General features: G+C 41.9%; 1 protein-coding gene across 7 annotated transcripts in view; it reads left to right on the top strand.

Annotated features, from left to right (window-relative positions):
- The window catches only part of LOC150085649 (cilia- and flagella-associated protein 206), a 465,016-nt gene that overhangs the window by 371,263 nt on the left and 71,994 nt on the right, over nt 1–21,759 (top strand). For 6 of the 7 annotated variants that reach the window (XM_090373411.1, XM_090373412.1, XM_090373415.1 and 3 more), the window contains one exon: nt 15,363–15,506. The exons of the other annotated variant lie outside the window; for it this stretch is intronic. In XM_090373411.1, the coding sequence (XP_090229537.1) occupies nt 15,363–15,506 (144 nt within the window). The remainder of the gene's footprint in view (nt 1–15,362; nt 15,507–21,759) is intronic. 7 annotated transcript variants of the gene reach the window in all.

Genomic DNA, 21,759 nt, shown 5'->3' with positions numbered 1-21,759 from the left:
ACTCACAATTAATCACTGATATCGCCATCCTCAAGAATTATTAGCGAGTTGGACTAGGAGAGTTGCAAAAGAAGCTTCCTATATCTAAAATAAAGGTAATCCCTGTTGATTTATAATATAATTAAAAACTGTTGTACATTGCCAGCTATAATAATTTCTTGATAATTTTGTGGAATTACTAGGTCCTGGAGATTGCTCAGTAAAGCAGGAGTACCATTGTTGCATCGAACATGACGAATGGTTCGTTTAAGCGAATCCTTTTTAGGAAGTAATGCCATGATTGGTATGAGCCTCTGCAATAACTGACGCAACAATTTGCTGTGGCCGTTCGTTCGTGGTTGTTGCATGTTGCCGTATTTGACCAATCAATTGCAATGCTTCCAACCTTGCAGCTTGAGTTGCATGGTTATGTTTAGTTATGACATTCACAACTGGGCCTTCCAAACCCTCTGTCCAAACACGCCCTTTGCAGGTGGAGCGTTTTTGAATTGAGCAAGAGTCCACTCTGTATCTTACTTCTCTGTGGAGGCGGTGAAAACAGCAAACGTGCGCTGTCAACTGCGCCGTGAAATGAGAGGAGAGCCAGATGCAGGAACTTTTATTGTTTGAATTTAGACAAATTAGAACAAGATTGACTTGTTACTGAAAAGACTCCTATAAGATTAGTCACCGTTCCCTCCCCCATGTCCGTCACTAACCACGTGACTATTGCCCTCGTGGTCGAGTATGTATTCTTTCCATTGTGAAAGGATTAACAGTTCCACTTAATCCTTTCACAATGGAAAGAGAACCCTGAAGACATACAAAAGGGGAGAAATTAGTTTAAAAGCTACGTGACAATTTGTACACGAATGTCATTTTGAAAATTTGCTCGGAAAAGTTAGAGTTATCGGAAGTTCAGTTTGAGTAATCAAGAGAGTTTAACATGAAATCTCCACTAAAGGGACTGGGACTTCAATAAAAATTCGAGTTATCGAGAGTTGACTGTACAGTATTTACATTTCTGTAGCCTACTTATTATCTACTGGGGGCAAAATGCGGGGGGGCCACTTTTCCATAAACCAGTTAAAATCCTGCCTGGGGGTGGCCCCAGGCCAGCAAAATAACCCAAAAGCATCTAAGCAAAGGAGCTTCACGGAGAAGAGGTGAAGGCAGGAATCCCATTAGTTTATCCCCTACAGAGAGAAGTGTCACCATCGGCAAGAATCTCTGGTGGAAGCTTTGTCAAGTCTTCTAGGAGCAGCAGAGAACATGTTGAAGCATTGCAGGGGAAGATGATGTTACTGTGGATGGACAGGAAGAAAAAAAATAATAAAATAGAGGCAGCTCTCGAGTGGCCACATAACAGAAACTTGGTGACGTGATGCAATGGTGCATCCTGTGAAGTAGAGAATCATTACTGGGCTTGGTATATCCTTATGGCTGACAACAAGTTATTTAATTTCTGATGTGACTGGCAGTGGGGAAGCTAGTTGACAGAATGAGCTGCGGTAGTCATAGGTGTGCCAGTTGGTGGTTGTGAGTGATGATAGCAGCATCTGTTGAAGACTGCGGTAGCATAGGTCAAGAATGCTTTATAGGCTTCTTCTGATTCCAGTACCCTAGCCTCTGGATGGATTGTTGGTGCATTGAGGGCCAGAAGAAGCTGGTTGCGGTGGTCAAGATAGATCAGACAGGAGTGCATCACGTGGTTCCAGTCCTCTGACTCTCCACAGATGGAAAAAGCATCGTCAGCCAGACGAAAGTGGAGAAGACACCTTTTAAATGATCCATGGCCATTCAAAAGAAAGGACGTGTAGACATTAGGATAGAACCAGTTGCAACATCGTTTGTTGAGGAAGGTGACATCCGGAATAAAGAGTTTAGTAATTTCACCTGTTGATGAGTTATTCCATCGTGTCTGCCATGGGGAAACCAGTTCAGTCCACACAAGGGTCATCTCATGTTTGATGTTAGTGTCTGTACGCATTTTAATGGTGAGTATTTCAACCTCTTTATTCTTCTTGACAGAATGAGAGAGGTCAAAGTATATGACATGGAGATCTAGGGGTAGGCATCCAGTAAGAACTTGTAGTGCAGCGGTTGACATGGTCCGACATGCACAAGTCATTTTTGGCATCATAAGCCGCTGAATCTGAAGGAACAGATGTTGCATTCTTACTATCGTCATCCTGTTATACCAAACTGCGGCGCCATATGTGGCAGTGGGAATAAATACAGCTGTGTGTAAAGAAGATGTAAAACCCGGCCTTTGAGGCCCCAGTCTTTGTGGGTGAAGCGTACCAGCATGGCAATATAGGCTTTAGTTTTCTCCTTGATGGAACATAGGTGGGGAATGAAAGTTCCTCGGTCATCCAGTGTAATACCCAGATATTTGACAGGTGTTGGTTTTTGAGTGATTGCCCTTTATAACAGATGGTCGAAGGCCTCCTCACATCCAACTTTCCTTTCAGTAGAAGGGTTTTGCTCTTTACAGTAGAGACTGAAAGTTTGTTGTGCTCAGCTCACTCGGAAACGGCAGACAGTACTGCACTGGCCCTAGTTTCTATTGTAGCTCTCGTAGGTCCTTCAATGACAATGACAAGGTCATTGGTATAAGAAGTTATAAGGTATAAGGTATGTTCGTGTCAAACGGCACCTGGGATTTCTCCCAACTCCACGTGTGTTTTGCTGTATTGAGGACAGTACACTGTCAAGCCAGAGACTTGAAAGTGTGTGGGCCGTGTCTGTGCAGTGTGATATGTTGTGCCCATTGTTTGACTGGCTTATTGGCCGCCAGGCCCCTAGTGGGGCCTACATTGCCCATACCATGCCACGTGAAGGCTAGCCAGGTGTATCCAGTATCACAACAAATTGCTCTGGCAGGTCTTGCCACCTAGTTTCCTGGGATTTAAGTGGCTAGGACCTTAGGGAAAAAAAAAAAAAAAAAAAAAATTACACATTTGACATTAGTGCTTAATCGAATTGCTGTTAGGAAATCGCTGGTTACGGTTGAGCGCTAAAGAGATGTGTTAAAGGCCTAATAGGTCGGGCAAAATTTTGATGTTATTAAATTTAGACATGAGGCTATACGCTAGATAAAAGCTAATAGTGTTTGTTGTCTTAGAGATTTAGACGAAGCCAGTGGAATTTAGACATTGATTAGAATTTGGCGGCATTGTTAAGGGTGTACCTTGGTCGATTTAGTGAGAGAGGGGGTGAGACTGAAGACTGGGGGGGAAAACAGATAGAAGAATAGGGATGATAGAGTAGGCATCCCCAAAGAGGTCAGTGGAGATGAGCCCCACCAGGCGAAGTATGGGGGGGTAGGCAGGGAGGAGAGGAGACGAGACAGAGATCCATCTCCCCCCCTGCCTGGGGATGGGGTTTTAAAGGGAACCAGGTTAGAGTACCCAGTTCAGATCACCAATGCCGTGTTGGCAGCAAAGCCACAGAATGTCTTCTTCAGTGTCATGTCCAAACAGTGTTGAATCTGGTATGAAGGTCAAGCTGCCCATCCCACTCCGGGGGTGGGATATGTTAACTGGCAGTGGGGAACCCACCAGTCGAGGGGGTGGGAGAGAGACACATTTATTTCATTCATAATCTACATTCTCACTCTACTTGAATTTTTTTCTTTTTTTTATATATATATTTTTTTCTTTTTTTATATATATATATATATATTTTTTATTTTTTTTTATTTTTTTTTTTTCCCCACTCAGCTCATTCATCTTTTTCTCACACACCAGGAGGGGATGCAATGATGTGTACTGTAAATTTAAATACTAATTAAAACGAGTTAATGTGTACTTAACTGTAGCATTTATGGTTTGTGTTTTTTTTTTTTTTTCTCACACGCTTACACTTTTATTCATTCTTCTAGATCTCATCTCATTTATTCGACTCTTACTTTCTGCACGGCACTCTCTGGGCACCTCAACTTACTGTTATTCTTCAGTTGTGGTGCAGGCCTAGCCGCAAGTTTTTTTTTTTTTTTTTTTTGCAGGCCAGGGGAGAATGCAGTGATAGTGTTTATGTGGTTAGTAAATGTTTGTTAGTACAGTATATATAAAGTAATATAAGTTATGTTTAACTTTGTATTCTTTCGGCCAATTACATTTGCTCTTCCACTCATTCCCATTCACTCTCTCTTTCCCTCATGCTAGGTCACTCTTTCTTTCACCAAAACTGACATTTATTCCCTTTTACCATAATTCCTAGTTCACTCAGTGTCCGGCCTATTCATTCTATCTTTCATTTTCATTCATTCATTCTTCTTTCATTCTACATTGGATCCCCCTTGCTACTAGCTTACTGATATTTTTCAGTTAATCTGCTTCCCTGGCTGCCTGTACATCTCCCTCCCCTGCATGGTTACTTATTTGGTGTGGGGGCCCTAGGTTCCTACACATGGCAGGGTAGTCCCAGGGAGCTTTGTTATATCAGGTTTCTGTCAGGGTGCAGAATACTGCTGCCCTAACAGTTTTTAAGTCATCGTCTGGGCGTGGTGAGAAACTTGGGCAATTTTACTATTGATTATTGTCTAATTGCTGGGGGGCTGAATTGCCATTCTTTGGATTGCTTTATAATTTTGCTCTTCTTTGATGAACAGATGTTCTTCTCCCCTGGGAAGGGGACCAATCTGTGCTATTAGCTCTGTTCTGGGGATGTCATATATATTATACATTCATATAGAATGTGTGCCCAGTCTTCACTTTCACCACAGGTGCAATGTGGGTCATCAGTCAGGTCTAAGGAGGTTAGTTTCGCTTTTAGGGAGCCGTGACCTGTCAATATAAATGTTGTAAAAAGTCCAGGGGCATACCACTTAGGTGGTTCTGGGCTAACCATTGACACTCGTGGCAGAAACCATTTGGTAACCAGACCTCTGGTTTCCTGCTCCCACTTTGTTTGCCATAGCTCATGGAGCTTTGTGGCTATTCTTTTTCTTTCATCATTGAAGGTGTTGGTTGTGTCAAGGGCTATCCCCAGAAATTCGGTGGGTATGCCCTTTTTAAATTTATAATATAAGCCTCTTTTGGCTACTTCCAGGTAAAGTGGGAGAGTTCCGGCCAGCAACTGTAGTGCAGGTGTGCTTACTGTGTGACATGCTCTGGTAATAGTGAGTAGTATTGTCCTTTCTATTGATTCTAATTTATTCCTATCTCTTACTATGGCCGAGCAGATGAACCATGCACCGGCTCCATAGGTGATAACAGGTAGGAACATTGCACAGTATATGACTGCCAGGGTCTTTCTTTTGAGAACCCCAGTCTGCTCGACTGATCCTGGCAATCATACCTGCATAATTTCTCACTTTCTTCGCCAAGTAGATCAAATGGGGGTAAAAAGTTAGTTTTGAATCAAAGACCACTCCAAGATATTTTAGTTCTGTTACCATTTTTATAGTGGTTGTGTTAATTTTGATTTGTGGATGTCTGCTTATGTCCAAATTGCCTTTTAGAAGTATTTGTTTGGTTTTTTCAGGCGATATTTTGAGCATGTGCATTTGTGCCCACTCCTGCAGCTGCAAGAGGGCAGCATTTGCTTTTGCTCTACAACCACTCGTGAGTTACCTTTTACAAGTAAAATCATGTCATCTGCAAAGGCCAGGCTTTCCACGGGGCCCAGATCCAAGGCCAGAAATTCATCCAGAACAATGTTCCAAAAGAAAGGGCCAAGGATTGAACCCTGCGGGCAGCCTTTATTCACAGGGCGTGTCATTTCATGGAACCTTGTGCATACTTAGCAACAGCATACTTAGCAACTTAAAGAACACCCATATCAGATCAATAAGAAAAACCAGGAACATCAGAGTAATAATTGAGACTGCAACGCGACACGAAGCCCAAACAATACTGGACAACCCAAAAATTTCCACCATGGGACTCACAGCTGAGACACCCAAAAAGAAAGGCCCAGCAATTATTGTTTTCGGCATCAATAAAAACCTCAAACCGGAACAAGTGGCTGAAGAAATCTATTGTAGAAACCTTCAAGGTGAAAGCGAATTTACCAGCATCGAAGATGCAATACAACTAAAGTACCAGACCAAAGGAAAATACTCCCAGAATGTAAACTGGGTCATTGACCTCTCGGCACAAGCTTGGCAAGTAATTTAGCAGTAGGACAGGATATACCTCGAGTGGACCAGCCATAGGTTCAAAGAACACATAGTCATCCCAAAGTGCTTTCGCTGTTGCAGGTTCAGCCATACTACACACACATGTACACAGGTCGATTCCACGTGCAGGCACTGTGCCCAGAAAGGGCATAACTTTAATACATGCTCTAACAAAACTGAAGAACCGGTTTGTGCCAACTGTAAACTAGCAAAAATAGATTACAAGCATTCGATAAGGCATAACAAGTGCCCGGTTTATCTGAAAGCAAGAAGCACACAACAACAAAGAATCAACTATGGCCCCATATAAGACATATAACTGTACAATCATGAAATTTATGAAGCTAAATGCTCAGCGAGCATGTGCTGTCGTGGACCAAATAAGAATAAAGGATGACTAAGACAATACAGACGTCCTGTTCATCCAAGAGCCCTATACAAATGCAAGAAAAGTCAGGGGTTATCCGCTTACGCACAAAATTATACAATCAGAAGAAGACACTCAGTGGGCGGTTATCCTTGTTAGGAACCCGCACATAACTGCCACCAAAATCCACATCCTCTGTACCCCATGGGCGGTGTGTGCCCAGCTTATAGGACCTGTGGGATCGTTCCACGTCATCTCATTGTATTGTCATCCAGGCGAAGAGATAGCCCCCTGCCACCAGGTATCTGCAAGCAGTCCAAGCCCTCCTCCCAGATGGGAAGATTATTCTCTGTGCCGACGTCAACTGCCATTTTGCAATGTGGCACAGCAACTCGGAAGACCGCCCAGGCAATCACAATGGCCGGCAACTTGAGAACTTTCTCGCTACATCCTCTCTTGTAATCCTTAACAAGCCTACCTTCAGTAATACCCTATGGGAATCCACAATAGACATCTCAGCAGCCACAAGATCCATTGCCACTAAGATCACTGACTGGAAAGTCTGCAAGGCTTGGACAACTTCCAACCATAGGGTGATTACTTTTAACCTTCAATGCTCAATACAGTCAGCACCTCCGCCTAGAAATAATATCATCCGTTATGCAATTAACAAAGCAGACTGGAACCTCTTTAATTTAATGGTCCAAGCTTCCCTTCAATTCCTGGAAACACCAATCTCACCAACCACAACCAGCATCAGAGAAAAATAACATCAATCATAACCAGTGTCTCTGACAAAACAATCAAGAAGAAACACCCTTTCCCGAGTGCTGTCCCATGGTCGTGCAACCAACTGGATCATCTCTGCCATCAGGTTCATACAGCACAGAAATCATTTGAACGTGCTAGCCGTACCTGGCCCCCTCATGAAGTTGATGCCCTACACAGTAACTATTGTAGGCTAAGAAATGACTACACTAGTTTAATTAGCGCCAAGAAGAAACAGTCTTGGGTGCACCTGGTCTCCATGACTGGAAACAGCACCCCCTGGGGAGTTGTGTATCGCATTGTTACGAACAAGCTCTCCAGGGGTGAGGTCATCTTCTCTACAGTCACCCTGCAGAGCACCACAGCCCTCACATGGGAAGAGTCAGTAAACAACATCTTGGACACCCTGTTCCCGCTAAACACAGATCCTCAATCCAGCCAGCAACAAGAAATCTGTACTGAAAACGCATCCTACAGCACCACTTCTATAGAACAGCCTTTCAACTTAGATGAATTAAAACTTGTCATTGGCAAAACAAAAAACAAAAAAAGCCCAGGGTTAGACTTCATTGAAGCAGAAGTAATTAAGAAGCTTGCAGAGACGCAATCAAATCTCCTTCTCAGCGTGTACAACCATTGTCTGGAAGTTGGACTCTTTCCGGATGACTGGAAAGAGGCCAATCTAAGCCTCATTTTGAAGAACCCAAGTAAACCACCAGAGGAGCCAAGGTCATACAGACCCATAGCACTCCTATCTGTTTTAAGCAAAATATTTGAACGTCTTCTCTTATCCAGATTGGAAAAATACTATAAAAATGAAAATCTCCAGTCCCCAAACCAGTTCGGTTTTCGGGCAGGCCGTTCTGCAGAAGATGTTCTTTGACAGCTCACAGAGTCAGTCAAAAATTCAGCCACCAAATACTTCTTAGTAATATCAGTGGATTTTGCTGGGGCCTTTGACTTGCTCTGGTGGCCAAGTATACTATGAAGACTCAGAGAAGCTAGAATTCCAGCAAATCTTTACAGCTACATACAGGACTATCTTCACAACAGAAGTGTTACAGTCAGAGATGCCTATTGACAAGTCTCCATTTCTCGAGACTTGTCAATACAGAGCATGCCCCCAGGGCTCTGTCCTTGGCCCTTTCCTATGAAATGTGGTCATGGACGAGTTCCTGAACCTGGGGGGTGTTTCCACCCAAGCCTTCGCAGATGACTTGATACTGACAGTCACTGGAAACTCCAGAGCTTCCCTGGAAACAACAGCCAACGTGCCCTTACAAAGCTACAAGGATGGGCCAGCCTCCATAAACTCCATATATCCCCTGAGAAAACTACTTCAATTCTACTCAGAGGAACCCCTCAAATAAGCAGGCAGCCACAAATTAAAATTGCTGGTAGAACCATCAAACTGACAACTTGAGATGAAGTACCTTGGGTTAATTCTCGACCCCAAGCTCATGTTTTACCCGCATAAAGATTACCTTCATTGCAAAGTCAGGAACTATACGGCAATGGTAGTGAGGATCAGCAGGTCTGACTGGGGCCTTAATCGCCACTCACTGCAAATTCTATATAAAGCTGTATTTATTCCCACTATAACCTATTGTGCAGGTTTCTGGTATCATCGTGCACTCATTGTTCGTAACCAAAGGAAGCTCACCTCCATCCAGCGTAATATCCTTCTCACTATCACCCGTGCCTGCTGCACAGTAAGCAACCCAGTGCTCCAAATCTTGGCAGGAGTTCTCCCTCTGGACCTGCAGATAATTTGCAAAGGCAATTATCTGGACCTGCAGATAATTTGCACTACCGGCTCACAAAGGGACTCCCTACCACCATCCTGGATTTCACTACAAACCCGGCGCCTCCGCAGCCAGGTGGGAAGGAACAGCAGTGTGAGCACATGCTTCTTGATTAGACCGGGGTTCGAGCCCGTCCCCACCAAATACGGAGGATGCGGAAAGGTCAGGGAATGACTACCGCATACCCCGGAGCAATATGGCCTTAGTTGCTAATGCTCCTAAAAACCAAACAACAAACTACAAACCCAGCAAACACCATCAAAGAAGAAAAAAAGCACCTTGCAGTCTACCTTCTTAATGCCTGGCAAAACAGATGGAATACCACCCCCAAAGGTTCCATCACTAAAAAATTCTTACCTGAAATAGCCCAGATCTACCCTGAAGCTCTAGCATGGTACAGCCCAGGGTTATATACCACTTTCCTGATTAGAGGCCATGGATCCATAAATCACAAACTTGCCTCTATGAACATCGTAGATGACCCTCGCTGTCTTTATGAATTAAAACGAAGACTGGGATCACCTATTCTATGTTTGCCCACTCTACGAGGACCTGCGAACGTTGCTCATATCAAAAATACATGCCTTGCCTCGAGGAAATGAACATTTTCTGATCAATGAGGAAGACCAGTACCACGCTTTCTCTGCCTTTGCCCATGATCTCTTCACCAGAAGAAGATCACTGGTGCAGCGTCCTGGAACTGATGCACGTTGAGCAATACCCTTTTCTCATATACTGACATCTTCACCTAGATTGTGACCACTTCTAGCTACTGAACTTGACACTCAGGTCGCTTAAATTGTTTCATCCGTGTCTCTCGTGATATGTGATTGTCTTTCCACCCTCTCGAGGGCCCTCTTCTTCCTCTTCCGCTTGGGTGGGAGAATTCCCACCCAACCTGCGGAGGTTGCCTTCCCTTGCATCCTCCGTCGCTCTGTCTATACCTCCTTTCCTTTACCCTCTCCGATACATCCTGTACTCCCTGTACCCTATATTTTTTTTTTTTTTTTTTGGTCTCTTTCCAGGAAGCTCAGGTGACCTGGAGGAGACTAGCCAGAGAATTATGGGCAGCCTGGCTACCTCCTAGTGGTGTGTGCGGGCAACGTGGGGTCCCACCAGGCCAAAAGCCAGGACACCCAACAGAACCCAGCACAATACTTCATTTACAACACAAAAAAATTTTTCTGGCTTTCACAGTGATACTGTTTGTCTCCACAGAGTTCATATGGTGCAGATGTGGGAAACCATGTGAGATGCCTTTCCCCCAACACTATGCACACTATGTGCAGCTGGGAGTAACTGCTCTAAGGTTTCGCTTTTATTTCCAATGCTTGCTGCGCAAGTTTTGGTAGAGTAGCTAAAGTGTAGTAGTCGTAGGAATTTTTACCAAGGTTGGTGGCCTATAATATTTATTTTTCAGTGGCTCAGGAGTAGTAGGAGTGATTTATGATCCTGGTTGGGATAGTCATGTCCATTTGGTTTGGAGGTAACATGCATGAAGGAGATGAAAAAGATTAGTATTTACTAGGAGGTATGGGATATGTGCGACCAAATGAACAGTGGTCATATTCCCCACCTGGCAATTTAATATCAGGCTCCTGTAGGAGTCGGCTAGTTGGCCTCCAGCAGTTCTTTGCTGTGGCTAAGGGGGCTCTATCTAGGTGAGAGGTCTCATAAAATGGTCAAATTATCAGTCCAATTGGCCACATAGATGGGTGGGAGATTTTATTGAAATCTTTTGGGATGCATTCCAGTTCACTTTAAAAGCTGCATAGTTGTTATTCAATTTGGACTGACAGCTGCTTTACAGAAACATGTACTCAGAGTTCTTCAACTATAGCTGCAATTTTGGTGGGGTCATGTTTTGAGATGAAGATGCTTGCTTTTGTTCTGCTTTTGTAGGCTGTTCTATTGCATGCAGCTTTGATGTAGCAGAGGTGCCCATGACAACTAGGCACTTTTGTATTGGTGGAATTCATTGAGTGGGTTTCGGGCAGGTAGCTGGAGGAGTCTTTTGGTGCCCAATGGGAGATCCACCTACAGATTTTGCTCAGGTTGAGGAATTATCAAAATGGGTATCTTTCCCCCATAGCTGGTTGGTTGGTATGGGAAGTAGTAGCAGAAGAGCTGTGGATCTTATTACCAAGGGAGTGCATGATGATGTCTACAGGTTTTGGGAGAGCACATACAAATATGGGGTTGTTTGGGAATGGGTAACTTCTTGTGTGATGCAATGATTTAGTAGGTGGTTGGGAGAATAATGGACGATTCTGGAGCTGTTGAGACATCATGTGATCAGGGTCTTCACTTTGCTTGCTTAGCTATACATTGCGTTGACTTATATGGTCATTGAGTGCTGGCTGGTTACTTCTTTTTAGGATCAAGCTGGTCTGTCTAGTTTGCAATGTGCTTTCACAGGATTCCATATTGTCACGGTATATTTCCATGACAACTAGGCACTTTTGTATTGGTGGAATTCGTTGAGTGGGTTCCGGGCAGGTAGCTGGAGGAGTCTTCTTGTTCACAATGGGAGATCCACCTACAAATTTTGCCCAGGTTGAGGAATTATCAAAATGGGTATGTTTCCCCCATAGTTGGTTGGTATGGGAAGTAGGTCCACAGAATAAGGTCCACAGAAGAGCTGTGGACCTTATTGCCAAGGGAGTGCATGATGATATCTACAGGTTTCGGGCAAGCACATACAAATATGGGGTTGTCTGGGAAAGGTTAACTTTTTATGTGATGTAGTGATTTAGTAGGTAGTTGGGAGAATAATGGACGACACTGGAGCTGTTGAGACATCATGTTCGCTTGCTTAACTGTATGTTGTGTTAACTTATATGGTCATTGAGTGCTAACTGGTTACTTCTTTTGAGGATCAAACTAGTCTGGCTAGTTTGCAATGTGCTTTCACGGAATTCCATTTTCACAGAATTCCTTATGGTCTTCTGTTTGTGTGGGGGTATCTGGGGCCAGCAATTTGTTTACTCTAAGATTTGTAATGTTGTCTGCCTCACCAGACACTTCTTGACATTGAGGGTTTGGTGTCGGGTTGAATTGTATTATTGGTGAGCTGGTCTGATGCTTGGTCGAGTGGTTGGATCTTGAAGAATGAGGATTGGGTTTAGCTGAACTGCTATCGCCTTTTTTTCCTTTTTATCACTCTAGTATCTATTCATTGGATAATTTGCTACAGATTTTGCTCAGGTTGAGGAATTATCAAAATGGGTATCTTTGCCCCATAGCTGGTTGGTTGGTATGGGAAGTAGTAGCAGAAGAGCTGTGGATCTTATTACCAAGGGAGTGCATGATGATGTCTACAGGTTTTGGGAGAGCACATACAAATATGGGGTTGTTTGGGAATGGGTAACTTCTTGTGTGATGCAATGATTTAGTAGGTGGTTAGGAGAATAATGGACGATTCTGGAGCTGTTGAGACATCATGTGATCAGGGTCTTCACTTTGCTTGCTTAGCTATACATTGCGTTGACTTATATGGTCATTGAGTGCTGGCTGGTTACTTCTTTTTAGGATCAAGCTGGTCTGTCTAGTTTGCAATGTGCTTTCACAGGATTCCATATTGTCACGGTATATTTCCATGACAACTAGGCAGTTTTGTATTGGTGGAATTCGTTGAGTGGGTTCCGGGCAGGTAGCTGGAGGAGTCTTCTTGTTCACAATGGGAGATCCACCTACAAATTTTGCCCAGGTTGAGGAATTATCAAAATGGGTATGTTTCCCCCATAGTTGGTTGGTATGGGAAGAATAAGGTCCACAGAAGAGCTGTGGACCTTATTGCCAAGGGAGTGCATGATGATATCTACAGGTTTCGGGCAAGCACATACAAATATGGGGTTGTCTGGGAAAGGTTAACTTTTTATGTGATGTAGTGATTTAGTAGGTAGTTGGGAGAATAAGCTGTTGAGACATCATGTTCGCTTGCTTAACTGTATGTTGTGTTAACTTATATGGTCATTGAGTGCTAACTGGTTACTTCTTTTGAGGATCAAACTAGTCTGGCTAGTTTGCAATGTGCTTTCACGGAATTCCATTTTCACAGAATTCCTTATGGTCTTCTGTTTGTGTGGGGGTATCTGGGGCCAGCAATTTGTTTACTCTAAGATTTGTAATGTTGTCTGCCTCACCAGACACTTCTTGACATTGAGGGTTTGGTGTCGGGTTGAATTGTATTATTGGTGAGCTGGTCTGATGCTTGGTCGAGTGGTTGGATCTTGAAGAATGAGGATTGGGTTTAGCTGAACTGCTATCGCCTTTTTTTCCTTTTTATCACTCTAGTATCTATTCATTGGATAATTTGCTACAGATTTTGCTCAGGTTGAGGAATTATCAAAATGGGTATCTTTCCCCCATAGCTGGTTGGTTGGTATGGGAAGTAGTAGCAGAAGAGCTGTGGATCTTATTACCAAGGGAGTGCATGATGATGTCTACAGGTTTTGGGAGAGCACATACAAATATGGGGTTGTTTGGGAATGGGTAACTTCTTGTGTGATGCAATGATTTAGTAGGTGGTTAGGAGAATAATGGACGATTCTGGAGCTGTTGAGACATCATGTGATCAGGGTCTTCACTTTGCTTGCTTAGCTATACATTGCGTTGACTTATATGGTCATTGAGTGCTGGCTGGTTACTTCTTTTTAGGATCAAGCTGGTCTGTCTAGTTTGCAATGTGCTTTCACAGGATTCCATATTGTCACGGTATATTTCCATGACAACTAGGCAGTTTTGTATTGGTGGAATTCGTTGAGTGGGTTCCGGGCAGGTAGCTGGAGGAGTCTTCTTGTTCACAATGGGAGATCCACCTACAAATTTTGCCCAGGTTGAGGAATTATCAAAATGGGTATGTTTCCCCCATAGTTGGTTGGTATGGGAAGTAGGTCCACAGAATAAGGTCCACAGAAGAGCTGTGGACCTTATTGCCAAGGGAGTGCATGATGATATCTACAGGTTTCGGGCAAGCACATACAAATATGGGGTTGTCTGGGAAAGGTTAACTTTTTATGTGATGTAGTGATTTAGTAGGTAGTTGGGAGAATAATGGACGACACTGGAGCTGTTGAGACATCATGTTCGCTTGCTTAACTGTATGTTGTGTTAACTTATATGGTCATTGAGTGCTAACTGGTTACTTCTTTTGAGGATCAAACTAGTCTGGCTAGTTTGCAATGTGCTTTCACGGAATTCCATTTTCACAGAATTCCTTATGGTCTTCTGTTTGTGTGGGGGTATCTGGGGCCAGCAATTTGTTTACTCTAAGATTTGTAATGTTGTCTGCCTCACCAGACACTTCTTGACATTGAGGGTTTGGTGTCGGGTTGAATTGTATTATTGGTGAGCTGGTCTGATGCTTGGTCGAGTGGTTGGATCTTGAAGAATGAGGATTGGGTTTAGCTGAACTGCTATCGCCTTTTTTTCCTTTTTATCACTCTAGTATCTATTCATTGGATAATTTTGCACGTTGTACAGAAACATGCTAAAAAACTCATGTGGGAAACCCTACTCCCTTCACCTAAAATCAGCCAATTACATCCTTGATTGAAGAAATTCCTCCAGTCTTTGACTGGAGTAAAACCCAGACTGCCCACCCTCATTCTGTTCAAACAAGTGACAAGTGGTAAAACAACTGTACTGTCACAGAAGGGAAGCATTTAGAATAATATTGAATCAGGTTGGTATAATATGGTGGATGGGGGGGGTGGAATAAAAATGAGATTGGCACTGCCTTTTGGCCAGAATTTCTCAAAATTTTGTCCATTTATATTCCCCTAAATTAAACCAATATTTTCTTTGATTCCCCATGTTTATAGAAATTACATGTATAATTTTTTACAATATAATTTAATGAAAAATAATTCATAATTGCTTATTTAAATGCAAAAAAAATATATATTTGTATAGATTATTTTTTAATAATCTTTACAAATATTTTAAACTGGTTGGTGGAAAAGCAGTAAAGCTTTATTACATTTGAGAAACCCTTTTCAACATTATTTGAAAATGCTTATGTTACATTCCGCTGTCTGTGAGAATATGAAAATATAAAGTAAATATAAATAAAAATATAGTTATTTGATCGCCCTCACTCCAAAAAAACAAGTTAGCCATTGCATAAAATTAAGCATTTAAACTAATACAAATAAGTAGTAAGGCTTCTAGTGAAGGGTTGTAATCCATGCTTTCTTTCTATTAATAAATCATTTTCAAAACCAGTGTCATTATATCATTTAATTTTTCTTTTCATTCCATTCAAAACCTATGTACTTTTTTTTTTCTTAACTAAAGTCACTTTCATTTCTAGTTTACAGATGACCTACAGCACAAAGACCAGCCAATATTTATAACAAATATTGCTACCCAGACAGACACTCATCCTGTAGACAGCCATTTTGATTATGCATATCGTTGGAATGAATGGGATCTCCGTAGATTAGCGCTTAAAATGGCAAGTTGAAATTATACTAAGTTTTGTTTCTCATATGAAAATTTGCCACTTTCATTAGTGCCAGTGTAGTAGTAGTAGCAGTGGCATGTGATGCAAGAAAGCAAGTGTATGAGCTTATGCAGCATCAGCCAAAAAAAAAAAAAAAAATCACACCATTCCCTCCAAATGCCTGTCCAGTTCCTCCTTAAATTTATTCAACCTATCAACTTCCACAACGACAGATGGAAGTTTGTTCCAGAAATTAACCACCCGCTGGCTAAAGGCAAATTTCTGCACATCTATTCTACATCTGTCTTTTCTTAATTGGATTTTATGCCCCCTTAGGTTCATAATCTGAACAAGTGGAAGGATCCCATCAGAATTCAGCGTGCTCAACCCATTCAAGGCCTTATACACCTCAATCAGATCATCGCGCAGGTGCCTAGTCTCCAGCCACTGCAATTTGCAGAACTTAAGCCTCTCTTGGTAAGAGGATCCCTTCATTCCCCTCACTAATCTTGTTGCCCTTCTCTGTACACGCTCAAGTAAATCTACATCCTTCCTAAAATGAGGCCTCCAGACCTGTACGCAGTACTCAAGGCGCAGCGTGACCATTGCCTTATACAGAGGGACAATCACCTCCTTCTCCCTGCTAGCAAAATTTCTATATAGCATTGACAAAACCCCATGACCTGCCCTGGAACCCTGTCTGCATTGCTCAGAAAACTTCATATCTGACTGCACAATTACTCCCAGGTCTTTTTCATTTTCTACCACCTTAAGTGTAGTACCACACAGTTGGTACGTTTCTCTGGGGTTACTTCTACCCATATGCAGTACTTTGCATTTGTCAAGGTTAAACTTCAGTTGCCACTTCTTAGCCCATCTGCCCAAATTATCTAGATCCTGTTGCAATAGCACACTGCCATTACTGTCGTTAACAACCCTGCCAACCTTTGTATCATCTGCAAACTTCGACATTAAGCCTGATATACCTTCATCAATATCATTGATAAATATACAAAACAACAGTGGACCTAACACCGAACCCTGTGGGACTCCACTAATAACATTAGTCCAAGAAGAGCAGCACCCATTGATTACCACCCTCTGTCTTCTCCCACTTAACCATCCTTTTATCCATTGTAGCAACTTACCCTTAATACCATTCTGCTCCAATTTGTACAATAGTCTTCCATGCGCAACAGTGTCAAAAGCTTCCTGAAATCCAAATATATGATATCAAAATTATTTTTTGCATCCAGTTCCTTTGTAACCACATCATAATATCCTATCAAATTTGTCGGACAAGACTTTCCCTTAACAAACCCATGCTATGTCTGAATTATTGCTGCAGTCTTGTCAAGATGATCCTGCAATGCATCTTTAACCAGTGACTCCATTATTTTACCCGGAACAGAAGTTAAACTAACTGGTCTGTAATTACTCATGTCACCCTTCGATCCCCCTTTGTGAATTGGGGATACATTTGCACATCTCCAGTCCATGGGAACCTCCCCTGAGTCCAAGGATGCTCTCATAATTATGGCTAAGGGTTTGCTTAGTTGCTTTGCCACCTCCTTTAATATAACTGGATAGATCCCATCCACCCCAGGTGCTTTTCTTATGTTTAACTTCAACAATTTCTCCTCCACTTTGCTTTCAGTTATTACAAAATCATTAAGTATCCTGCTACAATTTGATAACCTTCTGCCATTTTCAAACCTTAATAATTCCTCATGTGTGAATGTAGATGAAAAATACTCATTCAGTTTGTTTGCTATCTGAGCAGGATCATCAACAGTCGAACCATCGATGTCAAGTGGACCAATCAGATTCATCCCCCTTCCTTTTAGAGTTAATATATAAGTAAAGAAATCATTGCTGTTTTTCTTAACATCTTTTGCCAAAGATTTCTCGTAATCTGCCTTCGCCTGCCTAACCTCCTTTGTGACCTGATTACAGACTAGCTAATATCTGCCATAGGCTTCTGAGTCGCTTGATAATTTATATGCATCCCATGCATTTTTCTTCTCTGTCACGAGTCTCATTAGTTCATTTGATCTAGCCAGGTGGGTAAAGTGCCTGCCTAGCAACCCAAAGGTCGCGGGTTCGAATCCCGCCTCAGGATTCGATCAAAGTACTACAAAAACCTTGGGAGGTGCGCTATGGCCACAGAAGCCGATGCGCCAACAACTACCAAAAAAAAAGTTCATTTGATAACCATTTAGGCCTAAACCTTGAACAATATTTCTTAATAGGTATGAAGCTTTTAGTAGCATCCACGATTAATTCCTTGAATGCTTCCCACTTAGAATTTACTGTTGGTAACATTGTCAGTTTATCCCACTGTACTCACCTTTACAGAAGCAAAAACCCTTTCCTTTACCCCTGATGGTAATTAAACCTTTAAGTAAATCCCACATCAGTACACTGTGATCACTGCCACCTAGTGGTTCTTTATCTGCAAATTCTTAATACACGAATGATCACTTCTGATAACCAGATCAAGAGTATTACTTTCTCTGGTGGCACCTCCGTAGCCAGGTGGGAAGGAGCAGCAGTGTGTAACACGCTTCTTGATTAAACCGGGGTTCGAGCCCATCACCACCAAATACGGAGAATGCGGAAAGGTCAGGAAATGACCACCACATATTCTCGGAGCAATATGGCCTTAGTTGCTAATGCTCCTAAAAACCAAAAAACTAACTAACTAACTAACTTTCTCTGGTTGCCTCTCGAACATGCTGCTGCTGAAAAGAATCATCCAGTAAATCCACAAAAGTCTGACTAGTGCGTGAGTGACCAACCCACAAGTTCCAGTCAATATCTGGGAAGTTAAAATCCCCCATTATAAGACATTCGGATTTACTAGCCCACTCCATTTCTCTGTACAATTGTTCATTGCACTCATTCGAGTCATTAGGCCTATAACACACTCCTACTCTTATTTTTGCTTTCACAGTGCTTATGTCACACCAAACTGACTCAACAGTGCACTGTTCATCTATATCAACTGGATGCACTTCTTTTGATTTTATGTTTTTCTTAATTAACAGCATAACACCTCCTCCCTTTCTATCCTGTCTATCCTTTCTGTACACATTGTGCTCCCCAAATTCCAGTTCAGCATTCCTTATATCTGTGTGACACCACGTCTTTGCTATCCCAACAATATCCGCCTTTGATGTCTTGACCAACACTTCAAATTCATCAAATTTATTTACTATACTTCTAGCATTGGTATACATGCAAGCATACATTCTCCTACTCCTATTCCTAGTTACCCTAACACATCCCATATACCCACCTATTTCAGGATGACTGCCATCCGTCCCTGAAATCACCTTCACCTCTGCCTACGGCTACTGTTAAACTATTAGTCCTTTTATTCCCCCCAAGCTAGCAGTTTTCCGACCCACCTAACACTGCCTCGATAGCATCAGCAAATATTCTTGCACCCTTTCTATTTAAGTGTATCCCATCCCTATAGAAGCAGTCTCTCCTGTTAACAAGTACAGTTCAGGCTGAAAAAAATTCTATCCCTTGAGCCTTACACATTCTTTCCAGGGCCAAATTGATCGACAAGGCTCTCATCATATACTCCCTTCTTTCGTGTCTGGGCAGAATTGCAGACACTTTCAAATTCAACCCTAATTCTCAGCTTTTGTTCAACAGTGACCTGTACTTGTTAAGTAATTCTGCTGGTCTCCTACTCTTAATATCATTAGTGCCAACGTGTACAACTATATCACCTGTTGTGCCCTTAAAAGATGATATCCGCTCTACAATGTCATCAACCTTTGCCCCTGGCAGACATACCCTGGTCCTGTTCCACCTATCCTTTTTACAAAGCATGTTTCCCTGACAATAGAGTCTCCAACAACTACTAGTTCCTGAGGGACCAGCGAATTCTGCCTTGGGGGTTGCTGCTGTGTTGCATGATGACCAAGTGCAAGCTCTGGTGTTGAAGTGGGCAGCTGAGAGCCTGATGGGCCCCTCAATTTAGATCTTTCGAGGGCATCCACCCTGTCCCTCAAACTCTCATATAGGCCCATAACAACGCTGAGTTGTCGCCTGATTTCCTTACACTCCTTACATCACGCATACACAAAGACATCCCCCATGGCAATATCATGTTCCATTCCAGAGAGTTCGGCAAACATTTCACAAGCTGCACATTTTTTTAGGCTGTGATGCGTTGGAGAATCGCCACCCCCCCTCTCTGTTCTCCCCCGAGTCACAGCACTCCTGCCACTTTGTGCCCGTGTGTGTGTGTGTGTGTGTGTGTGTGTGTGTGTGTGTGTGTGTGTGTGTGTGTGTGTGTGTGTGTGTGTGTGTGTGTGTTTCACTTAAAATGCACTGGAGTTACGTTGCTTATCTTTAGGCTTATTCTGAAATTTTTAAATCTGATTTTTAAATTAGAGTGAATATTACCATTTAAATTTTATTATTTCTAACTTTAAAATTTTTGCTAATCATCTGCTTTTTTCCCTCAATGGGAAAATTGTTTTTGTTTCAAAAAGTCAATTTTGGAAAACACACTGTCACATGATTTTAGAAATGTGCATGTGAATAAACTTGAGGAAGTGGTACTTATAATGAATTTTGTTGTACTCTTCATCCAATTTTATGTAGCTTGACCAACATTCTGATATGTAAATTTCTGCTTCTGCTGTGCACCAGTGCATATTCCGGAATTTGTTTTGCTACTTGAGGGGTCATTTCATCTCCATATATGCATAAAAGTCTGTGCTTGGAAGGTATTTGTCGGTCCCAGTAGACAAATGAGATTGTGACAGTTTGTAGAACATTGAAACCGACTATCCCCACATTTATATTAGACATTGGCTCTTTATTTTGTACTGTGATTTAAACTTGCTTTCAAAACTATACTGCATGTATCATTTAAATTTTTACTTGATGTGTGCCATTCTTTCCGATAAAAAATACAGAATGTAAATTATTTTGTGTTATTTTATCCTCATTGTTGTTATTACACAGTTACCTTTAATTTGTGGAAATAATAGCGGTAGCCATACAATGTTGTTGAACATTACTAATAATGAATTTATTATTGCACTGAATTTATTATTTGTTTTTCGCCTTAAACTTCTATTTCATGAAATTGCTGCTTTCCATCCCAGAATTTTTTTAAAAATAATTCTTTTGAATGTTATTTCTCTTGTGATTATTTGTACATGTACATTTGCACTGTCCCCATCCAACTAGAAATTTCTCTGAACCATTAAGGTCAACATCAGATAAAATAACAAAGGCCTTGTTATCAGTAACTAGGCCTCTGTCATTTCATCTGATGTTGACTTTAAAGGTTCAGATAAACTGCTAGTTGGAGTGGGGGGGGAGATAGAGCAGTGTAAATATGCATATGTTAACATTATGGATTGTAGTAAAATTGTACACATTTCAGGTGATTTTGTGTGAAGCACACTGGATGAGTATTAGTTGGGACAAATGATGCAAGAAAAGAAACTTATACAGCACAGCCAAAAAAAAAAAAAAAAACCCTTCCCATTTCACTATCCAACCAGTCCAGCATTTGTCTAGTTCTTCCTTTAATTTATTCAACCTATGCACTTCCACAACATCAGATGGAATTTTATTGCAGCAATAAACCACCCACTGACTAAAAACAAACTTGTGTACATCTATTCTGCAACCATCCATCCATCCATCCTCAATGGCGCCTCCCTAGCCAGGTGGGCAGGAGCAGCAGTGCATAGCACACGCTTCTTGATTAGACCGGGGTTCAATCCTGTGACCACCAAATATGGAAGATGCGGAAAGGTCAGGGAATGACCACCGCATATCCCCGGAGCAATGTGGCCTTAGTTGCTAATGCTCCGAAAAACCAAATAATAACAACAACCACCTCAATTTGAATTTTATGTACCCCATGTGCATAGTCTGAGCAAGAGGAAAAATTCCATTAGCATTGAGCTCGTTCAATCTCTTGAAAGCATTAAACACCTCAATAAGACCACCTTGCAGATGCCTAGTCTCCATACACTACAATTTGCAGAACTGAAGTCTTTCTTGGTAAGAGAAATCAACCCATTATCCCTTTATTATTTTTTTTTTATGAAAACCCCAAACACGAGAGTAATTAGAACCTACAGCACTTAGGACCATGCATGGGTTGGAGGTTGAGAAGACGAAAGATATTTGTTGATATTAGACTTGAACTTCTGTAGACTGTAATTTTCAGGAAATACGTATGAAGGTAAGTTGTTCCATAAAATGGCAGTTGAAT

The sequence above is a fragment of the Mastigoproctus giganteus genome, chromosome 5, assembly GCF_048544385.1.
Source record: "Mastigoproctus giganteus isolate SK-2022 chromosome 5, ASM4854438v1, whole genome shotgun sequence".
NCBI classification, from domain to species: Eukaryota; Metazoa; Arthropoda; class Arachnida; order Uropygi; family Thelyphonidae; genus Mastigoproctus; species Mastigoproctus giganteus.
This window is presented reverse-complemented; position numbering and strand designations above follow the sequence as displayed.